This window comes from Falco punctatus (genome assembly GCF_963210335.1).
Source record: "Falco punctatus genome assembly, chromosome: 5".
Taxonomy (NCBI): Eukaryota; Metazoa; Chordata; class Aves; order Falconiformes; family Falconidae; genus Falco; species Falco punctatus.
In genome coordinates this window covers 17,997,821-18,023,155 of record NC_137584.1, presented here as the reverse complement: position 1 = coordinate 18,023,155, position 25,335 = coordinate 17,997,821, and the positions used below count along the sequence as shown (strand labels likewise).

Genomic DNA, 25,335 nt, shown 5'->3' with positions numbered 1-25,335 from the left:
GACCGGCAGCATCTCTTACCTCGGCTCCTCGAGCGACCTGAAAAGACGGATTTGATGGGATGCCTCCCTTTCTGGAGCCTGCGGTGCCAGCAGCAGAAGAATAAGATCGTAGCGATGGTCCCCAGCAGCAGCAGGAGCAAGAAGAGGGCGCACTGGATGCTGTAGGGTCTCAGCAGGACCAGGAAAGCCGCGGCAATCATGGCTCAAGCGCCCGGCTACCCCTGTGCGTGCGCGGGTCTGCGGCGAGCGGCGGGGGGCCGGGCAGCGCCGGGCAGCCTCTCCCCCCGGCAGCGGGGCGGGCATCGCCGCCGGCACCGCGGTGCTGGAGCCGGCAGCCGGGCGGGAGGCGGCGGCGCGGGGGAGGAGGGGGGGCGGGAGGAGGAGGAGGAGCGGGATGGATTCAGGCCGTGACTCAGCAGCCGCCGCGGCGGCGACTGTTGCGGTGGGGCTTCCCCCTCCGCGCCCGCGCGGCAGCCGGCAGCGAGGAGCGCGGCGGGAGCGCCCGCGGGCACCGGCGGGGCGGGGCGGGGCATGGCAGCCGGCGCGGGCACGGCGGGGCGGGGCCGGGGGAGAGGAGGGGGAGGGGGAGGGGGAGGAGGAGGAGGAGGAGGAGGAGGGTGCCGCCGCCGCCGCCACCGCCACCAGGCGGGAGGAAGGAGCACGGCGCAGCCCGCCGCCGCGGGGACTCTGGCCGGGGCGGCCGCTGACATCACGCGCTGGCGCTGCCGCAGCGGGAGGCGGAAAATGGCCGCTGCGAGGTACCGGGGGGCGGCTGCCCCGCGCGGGCCGGGGACCACCGGGGGCAGAGGGGCTGTCCCCGCCGCCGCGGGGGGCAGCGGCCAGTGGGGCGCGGGGGCGCTGGCCCGTGCAGGTCGGTGCGCGCTGGCGGGGGCCGGGGGTCGGTAGCGGTTTCCCCGGCGGGCGGGCCTCGGGCCCGGGCGCTGATCGCGGCCGGTGTCGCGGCGGAGGGGTCGCAGAGGAGCGCATTGGGAAGCGTGAACGACACGCAGCCCGACAGGGTGACCTGCGCCCTAGTGCTCACCCGCGTTTGTGATGCTGGGATTCAGGCGGCAGCGGGCTGCGGGGGGGACGGGGCAGGGGCCCGGGGCGCAGCCCGGCAGCGGTCGGGGCACAGCGGGCAGCGGCCCGGAGTGCAGCCGGGCACCGGCTTTCACACGGGTGCGTGAAGGCGCGCAGAGGGCGCGGTGCCTGCGTGCCGGGCTGCGCCATCTGCGCCCTCCGCCGCCGCGGGCGGGCCCCGGAGCAGCCGGCTGGCGCCCGGGCTTGGTGCGGCGGGAGCCGCCCCGGAGCGGTGCCGTGCGTGTACCCTCTTCCTGCAGCCAGCTGCCACGTCCCGCAGCAGATGTCATCCCCAGTGCCTTTCGCTTACCGGCCGCCGGAGCTGGTGCGTTGCATATAGCATAAAAATCCTGGCATGTGCACGTTCCTAATGCAGATAATAACAAGACTTTATCTCCGTTGCTACTGCTGCCCCTGTAGCTGTTACTTGGATGATACTCCGTGCTTTCAAAGACTGTTTCAGAGGTCTTTGGAAATACGGTTCTGAACTCCCTCATTCGACTAAACACAAAAAAATCATCTGCTGTAGGTACGTCCTGCTGCTGTTTTGCAATATTGTGTTTGCTCGTGTTACCGGGGGAAGGTCAGGTTAATTCGAGGTGAAATTCATACTCTCTTCATGCACCTTTGATATGAACCTATAAATCTGAGGAACATTTCTGAAACTTTATAGCGACAATCTCTGTGAAAACAGTGGAATAATATTGGAATGTTACTGCTTTATATGACTGCCTTAAAACTATATAGAAAAGCTTATGGGCAAATTTGAATTAAACAACAATATACAACCTGGAAGGACAGAGAGGGAAACGTATTTGTGTCAGCTTAAATAAGAACAAGAAAATTTATCTCTAGAATACTAAATTTATCAGTGAGCTAGTAACATTGTAATGCTTTACTGTACCTTGATGTCAGGAAAATCCATTTTCATTCAAAGATTCTCTTGATACCATGTGTGTGTGGGGGGGGCTAAGTAAAGGAAGAAAAAAATTGTTGGCTTTTAGGTCTATAATATTTTATTCCATGAATTTTCTATCATTTCATACTATATGCAAACATAGCGAGCCAAAGCAGTCTGTCATATTAATTTGTAGAATGGAAAGTTGCTACCTCACAGCCTTTGATTTAAAGCTCTCCCTCACTGCCTGGGAACTGACATTGCATCACGTGGTGCAATATTGAAATCTTTCCTAATACCGCAGTACACTGCAGTAAAATGGTTTTAATGCAGATTACCTGGAGATTATTCAAACGGTTCATGTTACCTCACCGTAACATGAAGCAAATCAGTGTGATCCTCCTGGCAACGTGCTGCCCTGCTGCAGTGCTTCGCTGCAGTATATTGCAGGAGCAGGAAACTTTTTGACACCTTTTGCTCTGCACTGATTTATTGTTTCAGGATGGGATGGTAGAGGAAATGTAGCACAGCAGTGACTGCATGGTAAATGGCAGAGAACTGAGAGGGAACAGTTACTTTCACATTGTGCTCGGGTAACAGTGCGTAGAAAATGTTTGACGTGCAAATCTCTGATGTTAGCATCTTAGTTTAAGGTTTATAGCTTTTCCCTTCAAAGACTTAGAGCGCATTGGTTTCCTGAGGATAATATTTTGCCAAAAGGATAAAATAAATTTCATTACAACCGCTTAAATTTTTTTTCAAATGCAAAAGAGAGTACAGTTCAGTACAAGAAATGCTGACATGTGATTTTTCAGAGAGCTACTGCTCCAGGCTTCTGAGCCTGTCTCACGTGTATACTGAAGTGCTGCTATGGCTTTATATTCATTACTGCTCTGTGTTTGTTATATACTGGGGGTGGGGGGGTGGGGGAGTTGGTAGTCTGGTTAAAATATTGCTTGCATGGTGAATAAAGTGTAAGCTGCGAAGTTATTTCCCATTAAAAATAAGCAAACTGTATATGAGTAGATTTTTCCCCCCCAAAAAAATAGTAAAAAAAGCAAATAAAAGAAGTTTTATATGTATAGCATTTTTACTTTAAGCTTCTTTACAGGATGTTTTTCAGAGAACTCTTCATAAATTTTAAGGATGATAAACAGAGAAGAGAAAAGGAATGAAGAGAGAAGCTTAAAGCAAAACCTCTCAGCTGAGATTTGACCTCAGAAGGAGAATCCTGGAGGTGAAGCTATTTCATAGAAGAGGAAGTAAAAGAAGGTAACAAAGTCTTGACGCTGTGACAACATTGTGTGGAATGGTAAGGGACATCAGAAAACAGATCAAAGTTGCTGCAAGGCTGAATCAAGTCCAAAAGGGTTTTATAATCGAAGAAGGCAGCCATTGACCCTGTAATAAATAAGGAGTACTGCTGCCATTTCAGGGTACACATGATGTGGCCGTGCTTTTGTGGAGATGCGAGAATTGTTTTGATGGGGATCACAGGCAAACGGAGCAGCGACAAAGTCATGAGCATAGCTGATGTTTTCACCAGGAGGCTTGGAAGCAGCCTTGTACTTGAGCAACGCTGAGGAAGGAGGTGGCGATAAGTACTTGGGCAGAGGGATGAAAAAGGAAAGTTCTGCTTCAGAGACTCCGCAAAAAAAGAGGCAGCCAGCAAATGTTTGGCAGTGGAAAGGGACAGTACAGAACAGGAGGATGTTTCTCTGGTTACAGTCACTCCTGAATCCAATTGTTTACCTGTTCTCCCAAGTTGCATGAGGGAGGGGAACAGTATAGAAATTATGTCAAACTTCTGCAGTTCAATGGAAGAGTTGAGCAGGCAGTATGTTGTAGCAGCAGCAGCCCTCTTGCAGGCACTAGGCAGTGTTGACCTGAAATATTCTTTCAGCCAGCCTCTCACGATAACCTGTTCTGACTTAGCAGCCTTGCCCAGCAAGGCTGAAGGCAGAGACACTTTCTTCCCTTACCCTTTCCCTGTATGCAGAACTGCGGTATAATTTATGGACTAGTGCATCATATGCCTTGATGAGGTTCAGCAACACTTTTAAAAAGAAACTAACAATCCTAGCTAAGTACCGTGGGCTAGGCTAAAAGGACAAAAAAAAAAAAATTGTGAAAAGAAAATTTGACAGTATTTTGAGTGGAGAAACTGCGTCTGCAGAGATCTGCTGACCTCTCCCAGTGTGAGCCATGGGATTCAAGGGCATTCCACAACTCTGTAAAGGCACCTCTCTGCTCCTACAGATACAGGCCTTGTGGACCTCATTTTGCAATTATAAGAATCCCTGTATCAGTGAGGTGAAAGAAAAAGGTCACATGCTAGATCTGGCGATGTGTACATAAGAATAGGAGATGACACATGATACGATTTCAGAAGAGTTGCTGAGTAAGTGAAAGGGTAAGATTATTTTCTTTCACTGCTGTGTAGGTATGCTCTAAGGAATGTGATTCTACTAATTAATTATAATTAAGTAAAATTTTATGCTTAAATGACTACTTAACTGGTTAGAAGGGTTCTCTAATCATCTAATATTTATTAACAAAATATTTAGGTTTTTTCTAATCAAGCAGGAACCAAAGTAAATACAGTAAAAACCAAAAAATCAAGGAAAGTAAATACAGAAAATTTCATAGTATCAGAGTCTTATCAACTTCATTCAGTGACATAATTGACTGTCCCCCTCAATATTCTACTTCACGGGTTGTGTTCTGTCCTCGGTGTGCTTCCTAGCAGTTTAAGCATGATGTATGAGAAGTTGTTGTGGGAGTTTCTGGTAGATGATTAAACCTTATAAAATGCGTTCTTCAGCTGAAAGAGTAACAATTTCCAGCTCAATATAGGCATCACATTTCAAAAAAATCTCTTATGTGAAATGTTACATTGTGAATTCGGCAAGTTTATTGTAAATCATTCTGCAAAACTTGTGAAATTGTTTGCTCCCTACAGTTTGTATGTTTGGAAGGCACGCTAGCATTAGTTAATTCTCACAATATCCTGGAAATTAGGTAAATATGTATTATTATTTCAGATCCTTTGAAAAGAGAAGCTAAATTGTAAAGGTTGTTACAATTTATCCAAGACCAATCTGTGCGATTCCAGTGCTACAGACTAGACCCCTCCATGACCAGAACATTTTGCCATCTGCAGGTGTCTTATGTGACCGCGTAAAAGCAAATTCCTGCCTCTCTATATACGTAGAGGTAATTGTCCTTATTTTGCAGGTTCATCAACTCACACAGCTTGAATGTTTTGATTCCATCTGTTTATTAGACTGAATGTAAATCGAATAGAGTATGAGCCATGCAGTATGTGCACCCATGGCTTACAGTGTTGCTGGAAAAATGCTGGCAGGAGTTCTGTGGGCATAAATTGACTTTGCAGACAGAGAGGTTGATCTTGAGCCTAGATGGAAATATACTGCTAAAGCTCCTATGGCACTTCTTTTCTTTTTTTTGTTACAGCAGTGGTGTGCCCCTTTGTCCTTGGTTAAAATTTGCTCTGTATTCATTTTTGGCAGTGTTTAATGTAGCAGTTGTCAATCTGAACGTGGCCTCGCATCCCAGAGGAAATTGCACTTCATTAGTATTTTAAGTGCATAATTGGAAGTTGTTTAAGGATTGTTGCAGACCGATATACAACACTGGTCTTTCAGCTCTTATATTAATGTATAAAGAGGTTGAACTACATATGCTGAAAAGACATTTAATTTTACAAGAGGGGGGGGAAATAGCTCTAATAAGGTTTGAAGTTGTTATCCTTGCAGGGAAGATGCCGTTCTGTCAGTTCTCCTACATGCATGCAGAACTGCTTTTAGTTGCAGTAATATTCCCTGGAGTAAGAGGACACTGTATATGCCTTGTTCTAGCTCGTGACCTTTAATAGTAATGCAGATATTATTTCTTTTTTTAAAACTGGAGATCATCAGGTTCATTCCCTTCTACCAACATGCTGCAAAAGCAGAACAATTGAGGAGGAGCTGTGGAGTAAAAGAGCAGGCACTTGGAGTATTAACCAGGCATGACTTCTGTCATCACTCACCTATGACAGCCAGTAAAGACATATGAGTACAGATAGTTAAGATGCCGCTAGAGTATTAAATACTGACCAGAACTCAAGCCTGCAATTTTCTAGCTGCTATTTCACTTCTATGCTCTTAGAGCTGAAGGGAAAATGTCACTGATAGTAAACCTTCGGGGCAGCACAGCTTATCAAAAGATGTAAGATCGCTTACACCACCTTATAAAAAGAATAAGATGCATCTTATAAACTCACTTCAGGTTGTCAGTCGGTTGGTTTGAACAAGTCCAATTTGAAAGTCTGTTAGTTGCGTATGGAAAGTATGTTTAATATTTTTTTAGCCTTTTAGGAAAAGGGTATTTGACTGCTTGAGCTGTTACGTGGAGGAAGTGCACAGTTTTTGCACCTCAGCACAGATTTGCATGTGGTCACATTTTCCCTAATGATGCTGCCTAACCATGAACATGGTCTTTAACCTTTATAATTTGGGAGCTGTTAAGATGTGTAGCGTTGAATTACCCGCGCCAGGTTAGAATGACTATGGTCAAGTGTTGGACTCTGCAGAGGTGCACTGACTTGTTTCTCTTCCTAGGCTACCTACTTACTTCTCCTAAGAGTTTGGATATATTAACCTGCATGGGAAGAGCTTTCATGTGACTGTTCAAATTCCTGTAGCTTAGGTATCCTATCCAGTTCAATAAATAAACTGGCTTTTGTTGGTCTGTATAATACATTTTGTTGAGCATGGTATTTGAGAACAAGCAGATCAAAGTGGGTATCAGTTTTCCATCTGTCAGCTGTGAAATAGCTGTTTAATAAAGATACTAATCTGTGATGTAGAATTAAGATAACTTCCTACATCTTGTTATTTGGCATCTTGTTATCTTTATGGGAATCTTAAGTATGGGATTAAAATACAGATAAAAAAATGTATGTGGTTTATAGGCATGTGAGGTGTCTGAGCTCCTGTTTAAACTCAGTTCTATCATTGGTGCCCAGAGAACAATTCTCTTCCCTAAATAAGTGCTTAGGGCCATTTGAGGTGCCTGGAATTAGTAACCACCCTCATGAACCTGCAAGAGGGTCTAGGCCCTATAGGAGGTATGTGCCCATCGGAAGAGGCAGTTAGAGGCCAGGTGTAATAATTTATGGTATCTTAGATTGCACTACGCATTTATTTTTAGGTAACTGAATTAGCACTAGAGCATTTGAAATAAGCTAAATTGCTCTCCAAGGAGCTTTAATTGTGTTCAATAGGGGCTTGACTCTTACAACTGTTGGAGTTGATCAAGGCTGAGACATCTCCAAAGGGACGGCACTTGCGATAAAAGACCTGTGGGAGATCTGCACTTCTGGAGTAGCAGCTGAAGGCCAAGCAGAATACCAGAGGACACTGGCGCTAAACATCTATGTTTAGGAAGCCAAATGGATCCCTAGATCTCCAGTCATTACAGTGGTAACTTAGATACCTGGTATACCAGTGACACCAAAGTGTAAGCATCTTAATCTGGAACTGAATCCAATACTGAAAGCCCAATAATGATGCTAGGTTGCTATCTTGAAATTTATTAAAATGAATACCATGTTTCACTTCTGGTTGAATAAATTATTAGTTAGAACAAAATGTTAGTACTTCTACACATACTAAAATAAATTCATTATTCAACCTTTCCTATCGCTTGGTATTACAAATAAAATCAATGGTTTGATGCAAAAATTGGACCTTTTCTAACAATCCTTTTCAAGCTTTTGATGTAAGGGCTTTGGAATATTTAGAAATTAATATTATTTTATAGAACTTCTAGGTTGCTAACAGTCACAGCTTGGAGGGCACTACTGTGAAAGACAGTAATGGCTGCGTTAATTCCTTGGGCTACTCAAACAGATTGTTAGCGTGTGGGACAAGGTGTGAGCCCAATTCTGTCTATAATCGTGTAGATTGTAAATGCTGCTGAGGATTTGAAGTCACCAAGACAATCTGCGTAAATAAGGCCAAAAGATGTTGCTTTACCATGAATAGCATCACTTCTTAGAAAAGTGTCTTGGATTATTTCATAGCTAATCACACCAGGACAGCGATCTACGGTCAGGAAGTGACCTGTTGGATATCAGTAATAAAAATCATGCAGTTTTTATCCTTCATGTGGAAGACAAGCAGGATCATTTCTAGGCCTTTATAGCTGAAAGTTATGGCAATGTTCTGATAGATGCTCCCCCAGATTTCCAGCTGAATTTGGAACACAGTGATACTGATGATTCTGGAAAATCTGTGCGCTGTATTTCTCAGCTGAGAGCAGCAGCTTTGTGCTTTCAAGTCATATTTTCCCATAAAATGACTAAGATATCACACTGTAAATCTTTCGAGCAGTAACAACACTTCTGCATTCTTCCAACGGTTCCTAATTCCACTGAAATCATTAGTAAATCTTACACTGGTTTCAGGGGAATTAACATGAGAGCCCACAACAGGGCATATAACATTTAAATATGCTCATGTTTTCCATCATACACTTGCTACAGAGAACTGGGAATTTTGAGACTTCAGGGCAGCCCAAGAGTTTTACACCAACATTGTGTTTAATGTCCTGACAAGTTCAGTGTAAAATGCCAGTCTAAGTAACACAAACCGAACCTGTGACTACCACTTATTATGCTGAATTGGAAATAGTTTTGCTTGAAGTAGATTAATTTCTAGCCCAGTAAAGGTTGGGTTTGGTTTTTTTCCAGGGAAAACTGGGATTACTGAAGCCTGAACTTAGAGGATAGATAATATAAAATGTTAGTACTTTATTATAGATCTGTATTGCACAGTTGTGGTACAGTTTCTTATTTTGCTGAAATCAGTGGCAAAGCCCTGTTTTAAGCTGGCAGAATCAGACCCGTTGAGTGGGCATACAATCTCATGTTGTAAATTTGTAATACTTTACACTGCATTTACTGAAAGAGAAATAATGATCTCAGCATGCCATCTGCCAGCTCTCTGGCTGAATGGAACAGACTATGTCAGTCAAAGGGTGAGATGTGTCTTTAAATGACTCTTGTGGTTCTTGGAGGGTTTTTTGTTCTGTTTTTTTGGGTTGCTTAGTAACAATATTCTTTGTGCAAATTTGTAGCATCTGTGCAGAATGTGAGGTGTTAACATGTGTAAAAATTAAATAGTCCAATTAGTGTTTCCTCTGCAGAGCTTCAAGATAAAATGATCCTTTCTTTTTTTTCCCCTACCCTCTACAAATTACCTGCTTTTAGAAAAAGAAACGATAGATTTGTGTCTTAGAACTGAAAAATCATAAATTTCCATCTCAGTACTTCTCAGTGTAGCTAGTGTTTTCAAATGGAGAATATAGCAGAATTAAGTAACTTGCAAAACATCAGTGGCTTCCAAAGGTCATACAATTCTGTCTCTGTGGTTGGTAGCTGCACACAGGGTAATGTCTGTGAACAATTATATATCTTCCAATTAAACCACTGAACAAAGCACTCAGTGTCAGAAAGCTTACTTGATGACTTGCAGAACTGTGTTAGAAGGATCTGAAACAGAGAACCAAATACAGTTTAAGAGACTTCATACTCCATTCTTTTGGCTCCCTATAGCAGAAGATCTGCCAGAATCTACTCTACTATTCAAAATCCATTCAAATATAGAAAAAGCTCATATAGGATGGGTTGGACCAAGCCAGCTTCTATAAGGAGACATACCTAGCCCTGTATAGTCACTGAATAGTCAGTGGAGAGAAACAGGCTCTCCCAGACAGTAGGTCATCTACTCTCTTTTAGACACGTGTCTTAGGGTGAGATGAATCACCTCTCTTTCTGCAGTGACTGAACCAAATGTGGCTAGACAACCTCTCGCTTTTAAGGCAGTAGTGGTTTGGTAAGATGAATCTCATTCCCCAAGATACCTTTTTTCCCTGATGATACAGTATATTTTGCCTTTGATCTGTCTTGGCAAACAGAACATTTTAGAGGGAGGCATCTTCAGCAGTCCTGAATCAGGACAAGGTTCACATTGACTCCAGTAGGAAAACAGGATGAGAAAACACTGCAGGACTTCTTTTCCATTAAGTGAAGTATTTCGCTGTTCCTTTTCCTCATTAGAGACATTTTGTTCTATCTTTCCATTTTCTTTAATCACTGGCTAGAGATGATGCTAGCAGACAGTTAGGTATTATCCCCAGGGCCCATGGACTGTCACAATAAATTCTGTGAAAAGACACAGTTTGATTAATGTCTACTGCAGGAGCTGAAGCTGTAGCTCCACAGCAGAAAAATACTAACAATCAACTATCGCACTCTGTTCCTCTTATTTGGCAACATAATTTCATCATTTTCTCTGTAATGCAAGCAGTTGAGCTGATGGCCAGCAGAGCCACAGCAGAGGAGAGGGGACGTGGCCAGTCACTGTTGCTGCCCCACAACTGCTTTCCTGCTTTGGTCCCCTCAAAAGCAGCAGGAGCAACAGGACTGAGCATAAGCCTCAAAAAGCTGCCAGGAGGCTTTTGGATTCCTGGCAGGAGCTAAAGGAGTGGATGAACCCCATCCCTCCTCCACGACTATTTGTGAAATCTATTCCTTGTTTCTCTCAGCATCCTATGTAGCTTATATTTTAACTTGGCAGCTATTAAGTCTCTTGGTGAAATCAGTTTAGCTGTTTACTAGTACACCCTCCCACCACAGGCAAGAATCTTGACAGCTCAAAAAAGCTTTATAGATAATGTAGACAAATTGCTGGGCTCCAAGTCCTGCCATGACCATAGTAAAAATTGTTCCCAGCTGTGAGTGGCAGGATGGATTTTCATGGCTCCAGGTTCTTGCCTGGTGTAAACACTGCAGGGGGTTTTGCTGGCCATGTGCTTCACAGTGTCTACCAGTGGCACCAGGCTGCTGTCGTGGGCTCCACACACCCACAAGTCCACATGTCCTTTGACTTCATTAAGCTGTATAACACATACGCAAGTCTGATACTTTCCAAAAGCTGTCGGACTTACTACTGATGTGCGCAGCGTTGGCACAGCCTGGATGTGAGTAGCCCCAGTGGGGTGGGGAATCATCACTTGCCCTCCATGCTGTGAGCAGCCTGGGTGTTCAGTGCATCCCTGGAAATCCCAGGCTGGCTGGCTGACCCTGTACAAGGGCAGACCACAAGAACGTCCCATGGCTCAGGGCATATTTATCTCAATAGAAAATGAGAGCATACAGACTGTTAGAGGACTACAGGGAAACATTAAAAAAATACAGAAGCCAGTCAATCGGCTGTTAGTCTTAGCACACTGGCAGCTCTGATTTTGCTGCAATTCTGTTGATCTTATGTGGGCTTTTAGAAGGGTAATAAAGTAGCTCACAACTGCCAAGGGTCAAGGAGGGGAAAGCTCAAAGTACTCCAGTTGAGAACTGAAGAACTGGGTGATGGGGATCGCTGTGCTGGGTTGATCAGAGGAGGCAGAAGTTAACATCTTCATGCCACATGAGAAATGTTAAGCTGAGGTATATACTCAAGAGCATTATCTGGTATACCGTTGTTCGGACAAACATGCCATTTCATTTTGGACCTCACCTACCCCTAGTGAGATCAGTGCTGAAACTTTTCTTTAGGTTCTGCTTTGTCTATATATTCAGTTGAATGATCCCTGTCTGGTATGAGGGTCCACTCGCAATGGATCAGTGGCAGAATGATGCCTCCAGTGATTCATGCTAGGCATAGATATTCAGGCTGCTTCCTCTCCAGAATTTATATGGGACGGACGTTTGCATTTAATGAATTAATGTGAATTCTTGCAGTCCTCTTCAGTAGGGCAGTACTTAACAATCCTACTGCTATCACACTCAACATATTCTGCATAAAAGCATGATTTAATATTCTCTTTAATGGTGATTTCTTATGCCACTTGCCTCATTGTATCAGTAAACATGTTGATGAGAGCACAGCTGGTTTGTTTTTTTTCGAATTAACAAGTTCAGCCCTGTGTGGAAAGCCAGCTTTGTTGAGGTGTAGCAGAGACATGGTGAATAGCGGTGAGTTGGGCTGCTGCAAACAAATTGACATTGCTTAGAGCACTGCAGCCAGACTTTCTCACTTTGACATAACAGCCCTGCATAATTCTCCCCTCCTAGCTCTGAGCTACCTTTTTGACAGCCTCTGAATGAGGCACTAGATTTGCTTCTGACTGATTGAGGCCAAGTAAATCACAAATCACACTGTCACATCTGGGAATTCATGAGTTTTCAGCTCTGTAAAAGGACTTCACCTCTATGAAATGACAAACTAAACCATATGTTTGCTGGAAAGATCAAGGTTTGACAAAATCAGGTTTTCTATTTATTTGTTTTAAAGTAGAAAATGCCTTCTCTGAGTATAATGGAAACAATGAACCGGTTACATTTCCAGTAGTCGTTAATGTATATTGTATTTCATACCTTTGTGTAAGGCATATCAGCTTAATTAGAAAAATAAAGCACAAAGTATGACTTGTTCCCTTCTCCCAGTGTAGAGCTTCAGTGCTTTAAAAAGCCCAGAAATGGTCCTTTGCTTTAAAAGTAGTGTTCTTATGTAAACAAGGGATTTAGCTGTATATTTGGGTTTGTGTTCTTGCTGCTATTACTCTTCATGAAGCAGTCCAGCTCTCTTCCAGTCCTCAGCCTGTCATTTCTTTTTGTATGTCAAGTTTTCCACTGCCAGAATGTGTCATACCAGTCAGTTGTCCTGGGTTGTTGCGTGTTGGTTTTCTGTGCCTGCAGTTGTACATCTTGCTGCCTGTGACATGATTAAATACAGCCCTGGAAGTTATACATCCCTCTTAATAGCATGTTATAGCTAGTATTTTCCTTCATTCTAGGGAAAGTTTTTCTCACACCAGTATCTTTTAGTTAGAGGTTGGACTGAAAACTTTTGTTGGGGCAAATGTAGTAGTAATAGAGATGCCAGCCAGGAGATGGATTAGGCATGGTAGTAATACGGAAGCAAGGGCTCTGTGAGTGAAAGCTGGTTTCAGTGCATAGTTTTGGAGGCAAATGTCTGATGTACATGTATTGAGCAGACCGTCTCCCATCTTTCAGGGGAGATTTAATATGCTGCTTGGCTAGTTTTCACTTCCTTATTCAGGATATTTGCAGACAAGGTAATTGCCAATATCCAGGAATAGGAGGGTTGTTTGAGGCTTTTTAAAGTATTCTTGTAACATTCCTGTAGCATGACATGGTAACAGCTGTTTTCCCTATGACATCCTGCAGGCAGTGTCTGTGTGACAAGGAAACCCCTTAACAATGAAAAAATTCACACTGTTTGATTTTGTAAATGATAATTCACTGCAAATCGGAGAGACTTCGTGGATACAGGACCTTCCCAGTGATGACAATGAACTAGAAAGACTTCTGAAACCAAATGAGCACGTGCTAGTAAACTGGCCTGTGGGAGAAAGAAAGACAGAAAAGCATCTGGTGAGAGTTGTGTACATGAGTGGTGAGTGCAGTTCCAGAGCACTGGATATTTGTCTGATACGAAATTTTAATCTAGCTGTAAGGTATTGCTACCTGGTTTTCTGTGTTTTGGCCTTTTTTTTCCATCACTTCAGATGACCCCCAAGAGCTGGTGGAAATGATGCAAAAGATATTACAAGCAGATGAAATTACAAAAATACAAGTCCTTGGAAAAGGCAAGAGGAAGAGGATAGAAATGATATTCTCAGAAAGTGAGGACAGTGACTTGGATAAAGAACAGGTGAGTTTCTGCTGTCTTTATGTGCCTGATAGTGGTAGACCCATAATGGAATGAAATAGACTGTAATTATTGATTCTTCACTATATAATCCTTAGTAAAGGAATACAGGCAGTCTTTGCATGGTACCTTAGCACAATAATCTGTCAAAGTAATTAGATAGACCAATAGATTTTGTCTTTTGCTATTTAAAGAGAAAAGTGTTATTCAAAACTTGGATGCTCTGTCACTCCATTACATTTTCTCCCATAAGACAGAAGTCTGACTACTGTGTATGAAAGGGAAGGGACCAGGTTTTCTGAGTTTTGCATTGTGCTGAGATGTGCAGCCACAAAATGTGGGGAAAGAAAACATAAATCTTAACTAAAAGTTACAAACTTATTTTTCAAAAATACTAACGAAGAATGTCAAGTGCACAGAGAATAAAAATTTATGGCATACCATGAGATACTGTAATGAAAGGCTCCATAGGAATGCAAGGGCACTATTATGCTCTTGTTTGCAGGGGAAGATGATGAAGCATATAAAAAGAAAGAAATCATTGCAGGCATCTACTCCTACCAACATCCTGACTCAACTTGAAACATCTTTAATTAACAAACAGGTAAACATCCCATCTTCAGCAATTTTAATGTATTAAGCAAAAGCAAACTGAAATATATTTTTTTAGGGGGGTGTAAGACTTTTTAGTGAAGTTAACGGTTCTAAAGACTCTACCTTGGAAAACTGGTGATTGGAGAACAGAGAGAGAAGTACCTAACAGTTACATATTACACTGACATTCCATTTTTAATTTTAATAGGAATGGTAGTAGCTCTGTTGAATAACAGCCGTTCTTAAAATGCACTGAGTCTTTATACATTTTGTGTACAGAAAGAATATTCTGATTTAGCCAGATATTTTAATATTTGTTTAAATGCCTTGATTTTATGTTGTTGTTGCTCTAGATCAGTTTTGGTTTTATTTTTTTTCAGAGGGAATCATATTCAGGAAGCAACTTTCTGTACAGTGAAAGTAGCAGTGATGATGAAGAGCCTTTATTTCAACTATCCAAGGTAGAACTGTGTGCCAAAATAAAAAGTCTCAAGAGGAAGCTGACAGACACCATGAGAGAAAACTGCCGCCTAAGGCAGTCCCTGGTGATGCTTCAAGGTAAAGTCAGGGGAAATATTTGATGAAGAGGAAAGCCTGAAGGTCATGAAAAGCTTGATTTATAAGAGGCCATTTGGATGGGAATTATGGATGTTCAAGCACCTGACAGGATCAAGGCCTACCATTAGCATCAGAGTCTTTGATACATGGCAACATTTAATTCAAGTAGCACTTAGAAAAAAAACTGTCTTACATGGAGGCCATGCAATTGAAGAGTTAGAAATGGAAAAATCTGTCTAGAGCCTGTCAGTTGTTCCCGAGAGGACTTTCTGTATGCTGTGTATAACTATCAACTAAGCTCAAATACTCCACTGACCAGTCCAACTCAGCTTATTTATTAGCAGTTTTTCTAGGTTTCCTGAAGTTTTATTTATTCTTGAATTATTTCATTTCTAATTACTTTGGTGCCTTCTTATTACTGATAATCTGAGTTAGTTCCAGGTGCAACAAATTTAGTACTTTCCCAGAGATGAACCATTTTGTTCTTCTATAAATGAATCTTTCATCACTTAGTGGTCGTCTCTGAAGCCCCTTTTACTGGTCCCTGTCCCTTACCCCAGGGCAGCTAAGACTGAATCCAGAATTTCAAAATATTAGTGAATCAGTAAGGTTTAAAGAGGATTTGCTCCTTCCCTTGTCAGCTACATCACACCATCCCTAGGCAGCCTAGTATCTCTGGGTTTTATTGTCATATGATTTTGCAAGTGCTCGTCAGTTTAATTGCCCACCTGATTCCATTCCACATGTTATTCAACTTGGTTTGGCTTGTTCATCTCCACCTTTTTGAATATTATTTTTAAACATTTTGTTAGTGTCTGACAACTTCTGTTACACATCTAGGTCCATTGGCCTCGCATCTTAAGCACTTGTATTAGTCTTTTACAGAATCACTAAATTACAAAAAATACTGTATCTTGCTGATTCTTCATCCCTTGCATCCTTTTTGCTCTGAATTGATTCTTCTTAATGGACACAAAAGTTTATATTTTAAAATAAATATTACTTGGAGAAAAGGTTATTTAAAATATATTCTCTATAGATTAAAAAAGGGAAAAAAATCTATACAGTCTGTGCAGCTTCTCTGAAGAAAAAAAATCAGACATTTCTTAGCCCATATTCAATAGCTTTATGGACTTGTAGAGATTTTGAGATAGCAAAAAGAAAAAAGAGAAATAGCCTGCTTAGTGCCATGGCTGCTCTTAGCCTTACAGAGAACTGATCTATGCTATTCTACAAAGAGAGGCCAGATCTTTGTATGGGCAGGGACAGCGGAACAGCAGGAAAACATTGGAGAGAATAGGAGAAAAGTATGTTAAAGCATCTTTGCTGACTACTTTGGCTCTTTTGCATTATGACAGGCATCTAGTGGCAAAAAATATACATGCTCATGTAGTTAAGAGTCTGAAAGCTTCAATCGCTATCTTACCCCTCAATTTCTATTTGATTTCAGTGTTGCCGCAGGCAGTCACCCATTTTGAGGAACTGGTAGGGATGGCTGAAGCACTGCTCAAAGGGGGAGTGACGTCATCTATGTCCAGTCTGCATTCACATGCGGTTTGGAAAGCATCTAACAATCCGTTAGCAGATTCATATGCAACTATGCATAGTAACTCCCCCTCACCCATAACTTTGAACGTGGAAGATGAGGAGCAACAGACTGAAAAACAGGTCAGTTAAAAGGCAATTTTAGGCATAAAATTAAAAACGTATACAGTACAAACTTTACTGGTATAGTATAACAAATATAAAAAATAAGCATCAGTAAAAATAATTATATCATCATGCAGTTGATGACATGACTAATGAGCTCTTTTTGTATAGAAAGCTCTTTCCATGAGAAACTGTAGGCATAATTCAGTGTGCTGGTATATTCAAATTTGCTTTGATTTTGCACATCTGTGATTAAGTGCAGAATGTGGATGCGCAAATTAAATACCGAGATCCAAGGATAAATTCCAGCCTAATGTTTTGGATGCCAGAGGGGAATGGTAGTGTTTCAAAGAGAGTCTAAGAAAAATACCAGCAGTACATTTAAACTGTTAATAAGTAAATGGAGAATGGTATGTTTCAGCTCTTCTTCCAGACACTGGCCAGCACTTAAGTAGAAATACGCATATATATGTAGATACAGAGTAAAGATGTTCCCCTATTCTCTGTAATTACAACAGAGCATGACTGAGAAATCTGAGGCACAGAGGTTGTACATGAAAAATATAAAGATGTAACCAAAAGAGTAATTCCAGCTTCTGCATCCACAATTTACATAAACATTCTTATGCACTGAGTCATGCGAGTCAGTTGAAACCATTCTTGGGGTCCTAAAACCCAAGGAAATTATTAAGAATTACCAAGGTATAATGTTTTGACTGAATATTGCAATACACAAAATTTGACCAAACATCTTCCAAAGAAATTAAAAGACCTCATTTTCTAAGCAACCTAGCCTTACTTAATAGAAGTAGCTCAAAATCACCCATTAGGAGAGTTCTAATACTTGGGCTGTACAACCACTGCCTGTAGAAGTCACTCTTAAAGCTCAGGACCAGACATCACAGTTCTTAAGGCATGTCTGCTCGGAGGCAGGAATATTAGCTTGGGCATAGTGCCATGCTCCTGAGGCTGTACAGAATCCACACCAGAACTGGACCACATCCAGTCTGCATGGAGTGCAAGCGGAAGGATTTAGATAGGTCTGAACACGTCCTGTCTCCACTAGTGAGTACTAAGGATTGCTCGGTGAAGTGTTTGCTAGGATGAATGGGGTCCTTAGTCTGCCCCACACTTCCTTCTGAAAAAAAGCAACCTGCGTGTATAGTTCCAAATGTTGAGTGGTATGCAAATGTAGCACTGATCTCAAGCATGCAGTTCACAGAGATTACTTTTGAAATTGTGGTTTAAAAAAAGAAAAATCAAAACAATATTTCAGAGGTAATACTATATAATATTTCTAGAGAGCTGCAACAGTTATGCCTATGACCAATTTTGTTTTCCAGTTCAAGATCGAAAAGTGGCAGATTGCACTTTGTAACAAGAGCAAACCTCAAAAGTTTATAAATGACTTGATGCAAGCACTTTATACACATGAATACATGGCTACACACAGCCTGACAGGTGCAAAGTCCTCCTCTTCGAAGGATAAAGCGGCAAAACCAGCTATGAATCAGAATGAAGTTCAGGAAATAATAGGTGATGACTTGTGAACATTATTCAATGTGGCACTGACTTGACAGAGGGCTTTCTCTGAGGGGAGGGGGGCGTAATGCTTAACAGCTGGTCTACTCAGGTGATGTGCTGTTCCATATTTCCTTTTTCAGCTACATTTTAACCCATCTGTTACAAATACCATCAGTGTGATGCTAAGTAGTAGTATTTCTACCATGTGAATTTTGTGGGGTTTATTTAAGTGGCTAGTGCAATGATATTGTGAATTTGTTTAGCCTTTGAAAGGTTAATCTACAACAGACAAACTTGGAGCATGGTGATAATGGGTAAGGGAAGGCAAAGAGAGGACATAACTTGGATCAAATTGAAAATCATGTCAGCTATATTCTGAACTTACTGAATGTTATGAATTCTGACATTTTGAATAGCGCTGGAGGGAAAATGAGACAGTAAGTATAGAAGACAGGAATAGTGATCAGAGAAGCAAAGAAAATTTGTTTTATGCTGAAGTTCAAGGCAGAAAATGTTTGGTGCGTAGGAAAGAAGTAGCAGCTTTAAAGAAAACAGTATTTTGTGAGCACATAAAGCTTGATTTTTATTGGATTCATATAGCTTAATACTTAAACAACATAGCCTAAATTCCTGTACTAAAATCCCTCCCCTATTGCCATTCCCTCGGACTTCCCCAGTTCTCTCAGTTCCCTTCCCAGCTTAGCTCCCATTCCTGTACCTTGGTCCAGTTTTATTGAAGCTGGCCAGCTGTTTCAAAAGTTATCAGTTGCAGAAACCTCTCTTCTTTAAGAACCTAGCTAGAGAAACAGACCCAAAGTCAAGAGGGAGAAAAGGAAAGTGTATGTAAGATGGTGAAATATATTTAGAGGCAGCAAGATGAGACTATTTCAGAATGATGTCTAAGAAAAATTAAAAAGATTTTGTGGGATGGGAAGAATGGTTGGACTGGATCTTAATAGTCTTTTCCAACATAAATGATTCTATGATTCTAAGAGCTCCTAGGGACTTTTCTAAAGGTAGATTCTGGGGAAAGAGTCTGTGGAGAATTTAGTGACAAAGGGGAGCCTATAGAGAAGTCAAAGGAGCCTGTTAAGGGAAATAAGAAGACTCCTGAATTCAAATTGAAAAGTGTAAGCATTATACAAGAGAAAAAGAAAAGGAAGCCTGGGACTTACAGGACTGTAGAAAATGAGTTAGTGGATCAAATTACTTAAAGATGGAAACTGTAAGACTTAAACATGAAATGGAAATGGGGAAAAATCAAGGGAAGGGAAGGTGATGAAGAAGACGGGAGCAGGAATCTCATTCCTGTGTCGAGTCCTGTTAGTATTGCATTCAAAAAAGTTAGCCAGGTAAAACAGAAGGGAAATATTTACAGGATGAGACATCACCTGTGAATGAAAACCAATGAACAAAACTTGTAAAATTCAGAGGCACGAGGAGTGATGAGGATAGGAAAAGGACTCTCTGATCAAAAACAGACCAAAGGGAGAGAGGATGAGCAAACTAGTCATTCACTACAGGAAGCCCTTGTGGCCCTGGAGTTCCCTTTGACTCTGCCAAGAGCAGGCACAATGATATGGAAGGCACAGAGAAAAGCAAGAGCTGGCATATGCAAAATCTATGAAGTAGTATGTAAAGACAGCCGAGTAACTAGAGCTGAAACTGAAGTAACTGGAAATTTCAAAGATGCAAGAAATGCATTTTAGATCATGCATCTGTTGTTTCCCTGATTTGGAGGTCATATATATATTGTCTCTTTATTTTGCAGGAATCACAAAACAGTTGTTTCCAAACACAGATGATGCTTTAATTAGGCGAATGATGGGACAAAAACTGAACAATTGCACCAAGAAGCCAATTTTAAGCAAAGATCTTAACTCAGGTGCTTTTCAGAAGCATAGCTTCTGGTAAGTCTTAAAATTATAGACTGCAATGTGTAATTCCATATATTACCCTGTGACAACAAAATTTAAAAGCAATCTTAAAATTACTATGAAGATACGTGTTCATATATGCATTTCCAAGTAAAATATTTTCATAGCCTTGTACAAGTACATAATGCAGAAGCAGCCCAGCTTAACATTACAGTACAAAAAAAGTTGTTCATTCTAGACAAAGCAACACAAGGCTATTAAATTACGGGAAGAGAATATAGACGAAAACACATGGAGTTAGTTTGATCAGTATGTCTATTTTAGATCTGGCATTATTTATTTTCCTTATTATTCTCTGTAGGCTTACCAGAGACCCGTCAATTCCATTTTCGTGTCACCTCTTGTGCCTCAATTAACCCACAAGTAAAGATAAGGAAAATCACACCTCTTTTGTGCCTACTGATAAAACTACCGTACAAGAGCTAAATTGGCAACCTTTTACTGCCACAAGAGTCTAAATTATTGGGGCAGAGGCATTATTTAATAACATCTTACTTATCATGGGCATTCTTACCTTGTGAGCAAGACTAGTCTAAAATTGCTGAACTCATCCCTATTGTTGGTGGTCAGCTATTTGCATCGCACTATTTCCACATATACTGAATGTACATATCACAGAATAGTTGAGGTTGGCAGGGAAGGGACCTATATATATTGGCTAGTCCAACCCCCACTGCTCAAAGCAGGGTCACCTAGACCAGGTTGCTCAGAGCCATGTACAGTTCAGGTAAGTATCTCCAAAGGTGGAGACTTCACCTCTCTGGGCAACCTGTGCCAGTGCTCGGTCACCCTCACAGTGAAAAAGTGTTTCCTGACGTTCAGATGGCACCTCCTGTGTTTCAGTTGCTGCCCATTGCCTCTGGTTCTGCCACTGGGCACAGAGAAGAGGCTCCACCTTCTTTACACCCTCCCATCAGATATTAATACACATAGATAAGATCCACTTGAGCCTTCTTGAGGCTGAACAGTCCCAGCTCTCTCAGCCTCTCCACAGGAACAGGGTATGAGATTAAAATCAGCGAGACAGGGAGAATAGATTTGCCCTTACTTAGACTTTCCATACTGAAGTAATACTTTGCCTCTTCCTAGTTCAGTTCTCTCACGCATGTTTTAAAATCCGTATTTGCAACTGTAAGACATTTCATAGCAAAAAACCCAAACCAAAACAACAAAAAAACCCCAAAAATGAACAGACAAAACCACCCCAAGCTATTTGACTATGTTACAACACAATTGTTTGAGAAGTAGCAGTGCTTTACTACTAAAATTCCTCAATAAGCCACCTGGTAGTACTCCGTGGACCACCAGTGGTCTATGAATTACTACTTGAGAAATACTCAGATAATATGTATTGGAAGAATCTACATACACAGGTTTTCTAGTCTGGAAACAAATACACCAGCCTGGCTAAAATACAGTTTACTATGTTAATGCTTTTCTCCTAGATATGAGAAGGCTTGGTAAAACAGAAGTCCTCTGTATTTGTAACATACAGTATGCATTAATTCACTGTAGTATTTTCCCTTATCCTTGACAGGTAGTAAAAATAACAGTACAGAAACACAGACTTTGTCTTTTTTGAAAGTATCAAATCAGAAATATTTGATATTTTAAATCTTTATCTTCCTCAGATGAATCCATAAATTTCTCTGATTCCTGAGTCTTCTCATGTACAGACACAATATTCCTGAAGCCTTGACAGGAGGATCTTGAACTAGCGTTATAACAACTCTGGGTTGTTTTTTAATGTTGCCTATAGACCTTTCAGTTTAAGCTTGATATTTTAAACATGTCTTTATGTCTGCTATTGATAAGTGCTTATGTAAAATCCAGTCCAACATCCATTGAAAACAATGCATGTATTGCCTGCATAGTCCCTCTTGAATGGATGCTTATTAGAATGCATTTACAATGGATTCATTTTACATCTGTTAATTTCCTCACTGTAAAAGCATTTAAGGACCTTATAAGTAATCATAATAACAACAGTGTTTCCTTTAACTCAGATACCAGTTTTCTCTGTAAGAAAATCAGGATAATGTAAAGGTGCTCGTAATCCCACTGTTACTCCTTCAGTTCACCTTCCAGCAATGAAGTACAGAGAGAGGTCAAGAGAAAATCCTGTTGTGTGGTACCTTTAGTAACAACTTACACACAAGTTACTAACTTTTAAAACTGGTGATAGTGCAATTTTTATCTCCTCCCTTGCTGCTCCTCCTTCCTTGCCCACCTCCTCTGCCTTTTCCCATAATGCAATTACAATTCAAGAGAAGGAATTTGGAGTCTAATCCAACGAGACAGGCAAGTCACCATCTCTGATCCATAAGGCTGAGGTGAAACAAGGAAAAGGGGAATGTGTCAATGAAGAAAACTAACTAATACACAAACTCTCCTGCTCAGAGACTAAGAACAGTAGCAATTGCACATTTAATGTTAGGATCTCAACCTTAGTTACAAATTGTCTCAACAGTGGTTCAACAGCTGCTCCTCAGGGCATCATCTCTTCGGCTGTTCCTCCCAGTACACAAGACCAGCAGGATGATGATTCACCAGCTGCTAACACCCAAATTCAGCAAAGCGACAGCCGCCTGACTCCTCCACCTCCCACCCCACAAGGCCAGCAGGAGTGTTTCAAGCCCACCTCTTCTAAGGTGGAGTCTCATCTCACCAGAAGCTCACCTGCACCCTCTCCCAGCCAAGGTTGCAGACAGGATCTCACGAATTCAGACAAGGAATAACAGAAGGTACTTCACACCAGTTCAAATTCTCAATGGCGCTTAAGGAGTAGTATAAAATAGAAAAGAAATAATATCTAAATGGCCTAGCAACAGTGGACAGAGATACTGCAAGCAGAATAGAAGCCTGAGAACCATTTACTCAAAATCCCACAGACTAGAAAAAAATGAGGGCATATTAATATCTTTGGCTTCAAGGTATTATCAAATATATGCATGTTATGCAGTCATTAAAAATATAAACTTGTTCTGAAGAATATAAGTAGAGTTCCCCTTAGTTAGAAAAAAAACATCATTTAAAGTAATACCAAAAGAATGTGTAAGAGGAACCTCAATCCCCTTGCTTTCACCTTGACAGCTGATAGAAAACTGCTTTACTGATCAGAGAAAGATACTGCATATTAATACCAAAAAGATAGGTATGAAAAGAGAATAGAAAAATTTCCTAGTGAAATGAAGACTGTGGCCAGCACAGGGTTAGAAAGCACAGTGCCACATGAGCAGAGAAGAAGAAATAAAATAGATATTTAAAGGTGCTGGTAACTTGGACAGAAGAAATCATTCTTAGAGCAATGAAACTGCAGCTCAAGATGTCTGCAGGAAAGCAGCAGCTCATTTTTAATCTCTGAAAGTTGGAAAGGCAGTGAAGGAAGCCATGTTCCCTTCCCTCAGGGAAGAGTCCTCCAGGATAGCTTGTTTGGTTGTTGAGGCCACGGCTTCTCACAGGCCTTCTGCTGCTGGTACTCTGCTGGTTTGGCAGCCCTCACTCAGTCTTATTCCCTGAACATCGGGTGCATAGGATAAGGGTGCCTGATCCTGCCAGTTGGGAAATGGAGGACAATTTCTTGGAAATTACTAGTAAAGGGCAGAGCTGCCATCCCCTACTCCCTGTGCTTTGATTTTGGTATGCTACCTCTTAGCTTAGAGTGTACAGGTAGAGTGTTCCTCATGGGACTGGGACCATACAAATCCCAGTAACTGGACAGCTCCTCTTGAGACCTGACACCACTGGTCCCAGGGAGCAGCTGGCAGACACACACCCTGTGATTTCCTTAGGAGGAGGAGGGAAGCTACATTTTTTTCCTTGCTGACTTGATTTCAGGTTTACAGTGTGCCAGTAGCATGGGAAGGAGAGAACACTTGGATTATACCTTTCATGCTTGGGTGTACTTCTCCCAGAACAGAGAGTACTAATAATTAGATCTATTTCATACATGGCAAACAAGCAACTAAGGAGTCAAGATGGAAAAAAAAACAAACAACAAAGCTGAAGAAACCTAGCTAGATTTGAGGATTTTATAACTCAGGAGGTTAAGGAAATAAATTAGAAATAATATTAGGTTGAATTCCAGGAAAAAAATCTGAAGATAAGGTTAGCAGCCAAATACCTTTAAAGGGAAATGCTACAAACCTAAACGTACTAGAACAATACACTAATAAAATGCACTGCGGAGGAGACTTGTGTGTGGGCTGGGCTGTGAATTAAGTGATCTGCTAGCCTTTTTCATCTCTCATATCTATCAGTTCCTTGCAGATAGGATCAGGATGAAAACAGGCATGAAATATTATGTAAGTTCTATCTCTGGTTATTAACTACCATCTATCAAATGTAACAGATGATGCTATTATGTACATTTTGTATATGTAATTGTATGTACAGCATATAAGAATGTATATAGTTAATCATATTTTTTAAGCAACTTTCTATCAAATAAAATGAAACATTACTATGTCTTGGTTCTATTTTATTGTTCTTGCTGTCTTCTGGGCCTTTTCTTGTATCAGCCCCTGTTGTACACTAACATGTAAGGGTGTTCACTTTTTCCCCTCTTTAATAACTGTTCTGAAGCCAGTTTCTGTAAAGCTGATAATTTTTAGCTGGGAAAGGGGTTGGCCTGCCTTACAAGTGCTCTCTAACCTTGAAGTTGTCACAGCTGATATTGCACAGCTGCAGCTGTTCTGCTGTTCAGGAGGTGTAGAAGCACTTGGGCAGGTACATGGAGCCAAACATGAGCGGCTGCTCTCCCTGTTGCTGGTGGACTGCAGATCACACTTGATGCCAAAATGGCACAGAGTAACTGCTCAGAGACAAATTCTCTTTTTAAGCAGCAAAGGTGTTTATTTCATGCAATGTTGGGGAGCTAGCCAATTTGCACCAGACAAACTAGCTCCAAAGTTTTCAGTGAAAAGTCAGGTAATTTATACAGTTTTCATGAGAGGTTATAACATCTTTACATACATATTCATTTGATTTTGACACCTAATCATTCTGTTCCTAATAGGTGGGATCTAGGTGGAGTAAACCTTCCAGCTTTCTTTGTTCAATGATTTCCTGACTCATGGTCTCCTTATCTCCTTCAGGTGCTCACCTTATCTTTTCTAATTATTCAGAGTACAATCCTTTATCATCAGTGGTACATTCCTTTACTTTAAAATAGTCAGTGGAACCTTTTCTAATTATTCAGAGTACATTCCTTTCTCAACACAATCAGAGCATCACCCAGAGCATTGTACCAAACTCATCTTTTTAAGACCTTGCTCTGTTTCACACTGTAGGATGTGCTTTTCTAGTAAGTTGTCAGAGAAAACTGACTGTGGCTGGGAGCTCACCATAAAGA

The 25,335-nt window shown here is 41.5% G+C and overlaps 2 protein-coding genes across 22 annotated transcripts in view; one reads left to right on the top strand and one right to left on the bottom strand.

The window, feature by feature from the left end:
* Positions 1 to 200, bottom strand: part of DST (dystonin) — a gene marked incomplete at its 5' end in the record, with an annotated part of 302,226 nt that extends 302,026 nt beyond the window's left edge. For all 10 annotated transcript variants that reach the window (XM_080389883.1, XM_080389876.1, XM_080389888.1 and 7 more), the window contains one exon: positions 20 to 200. In XM_080389883.1, coding sequence (XP_080246009.1) covers positions 20 to 200 — 181 coding nt within the window. The remainder of the gene's footprint in view (positions 1 to 19) is intronic.
* Positions 131 to 24,449, top strand: BEND6 (BEN domain containing 6). Of its 12 annotated transcripts, none has more exons than XM_080389912.1 (11): positions 590 to 758; positions 3,090 to 3,290; positions 4,238 to 4,379; positions 13,236 to 13,464; positions 13,577 to 13,722; positions 14,225 to 14,323; positions 14,694 to 14,871; positions 16,322 to 16,539; positions 17,865 to 18,057; positions 19,817 to 19,955; positions 22,453 to 24,449. In XM_080389912.1, the coding sequence occupies exons 4-11, from the start codon at positions 13,269 to 13,271 to the stop codon at positions 22,718 to 22,720; spliced, it is 1,437 nt and encodes a 478-aa protein (XP_080246038.1). In that variant the 5' UTR covers positions 590 to 758; positions 3,090 to 3,290; positions 4,238 to 4,379; positions 13,236 to 13,268; the 3' UTR covers positions 22,721 to 24,449. The 12 variants fall into 12 exon arrangements, with proteins under 12 accessions (XP_080246039.1, XP_080246031.1, XP_080246038.1 ...); XM_080389911.1 differs by having other exon boundaries at positions 4,238 to 4,391; XM_080389910.1 differs by lacking the exon at positions 4,238 to 4,379 and adding an exon at positions 1,457 to 1,609.
* Positions 24,450 to 25,335: the final 886 nt, after the last annotated feature.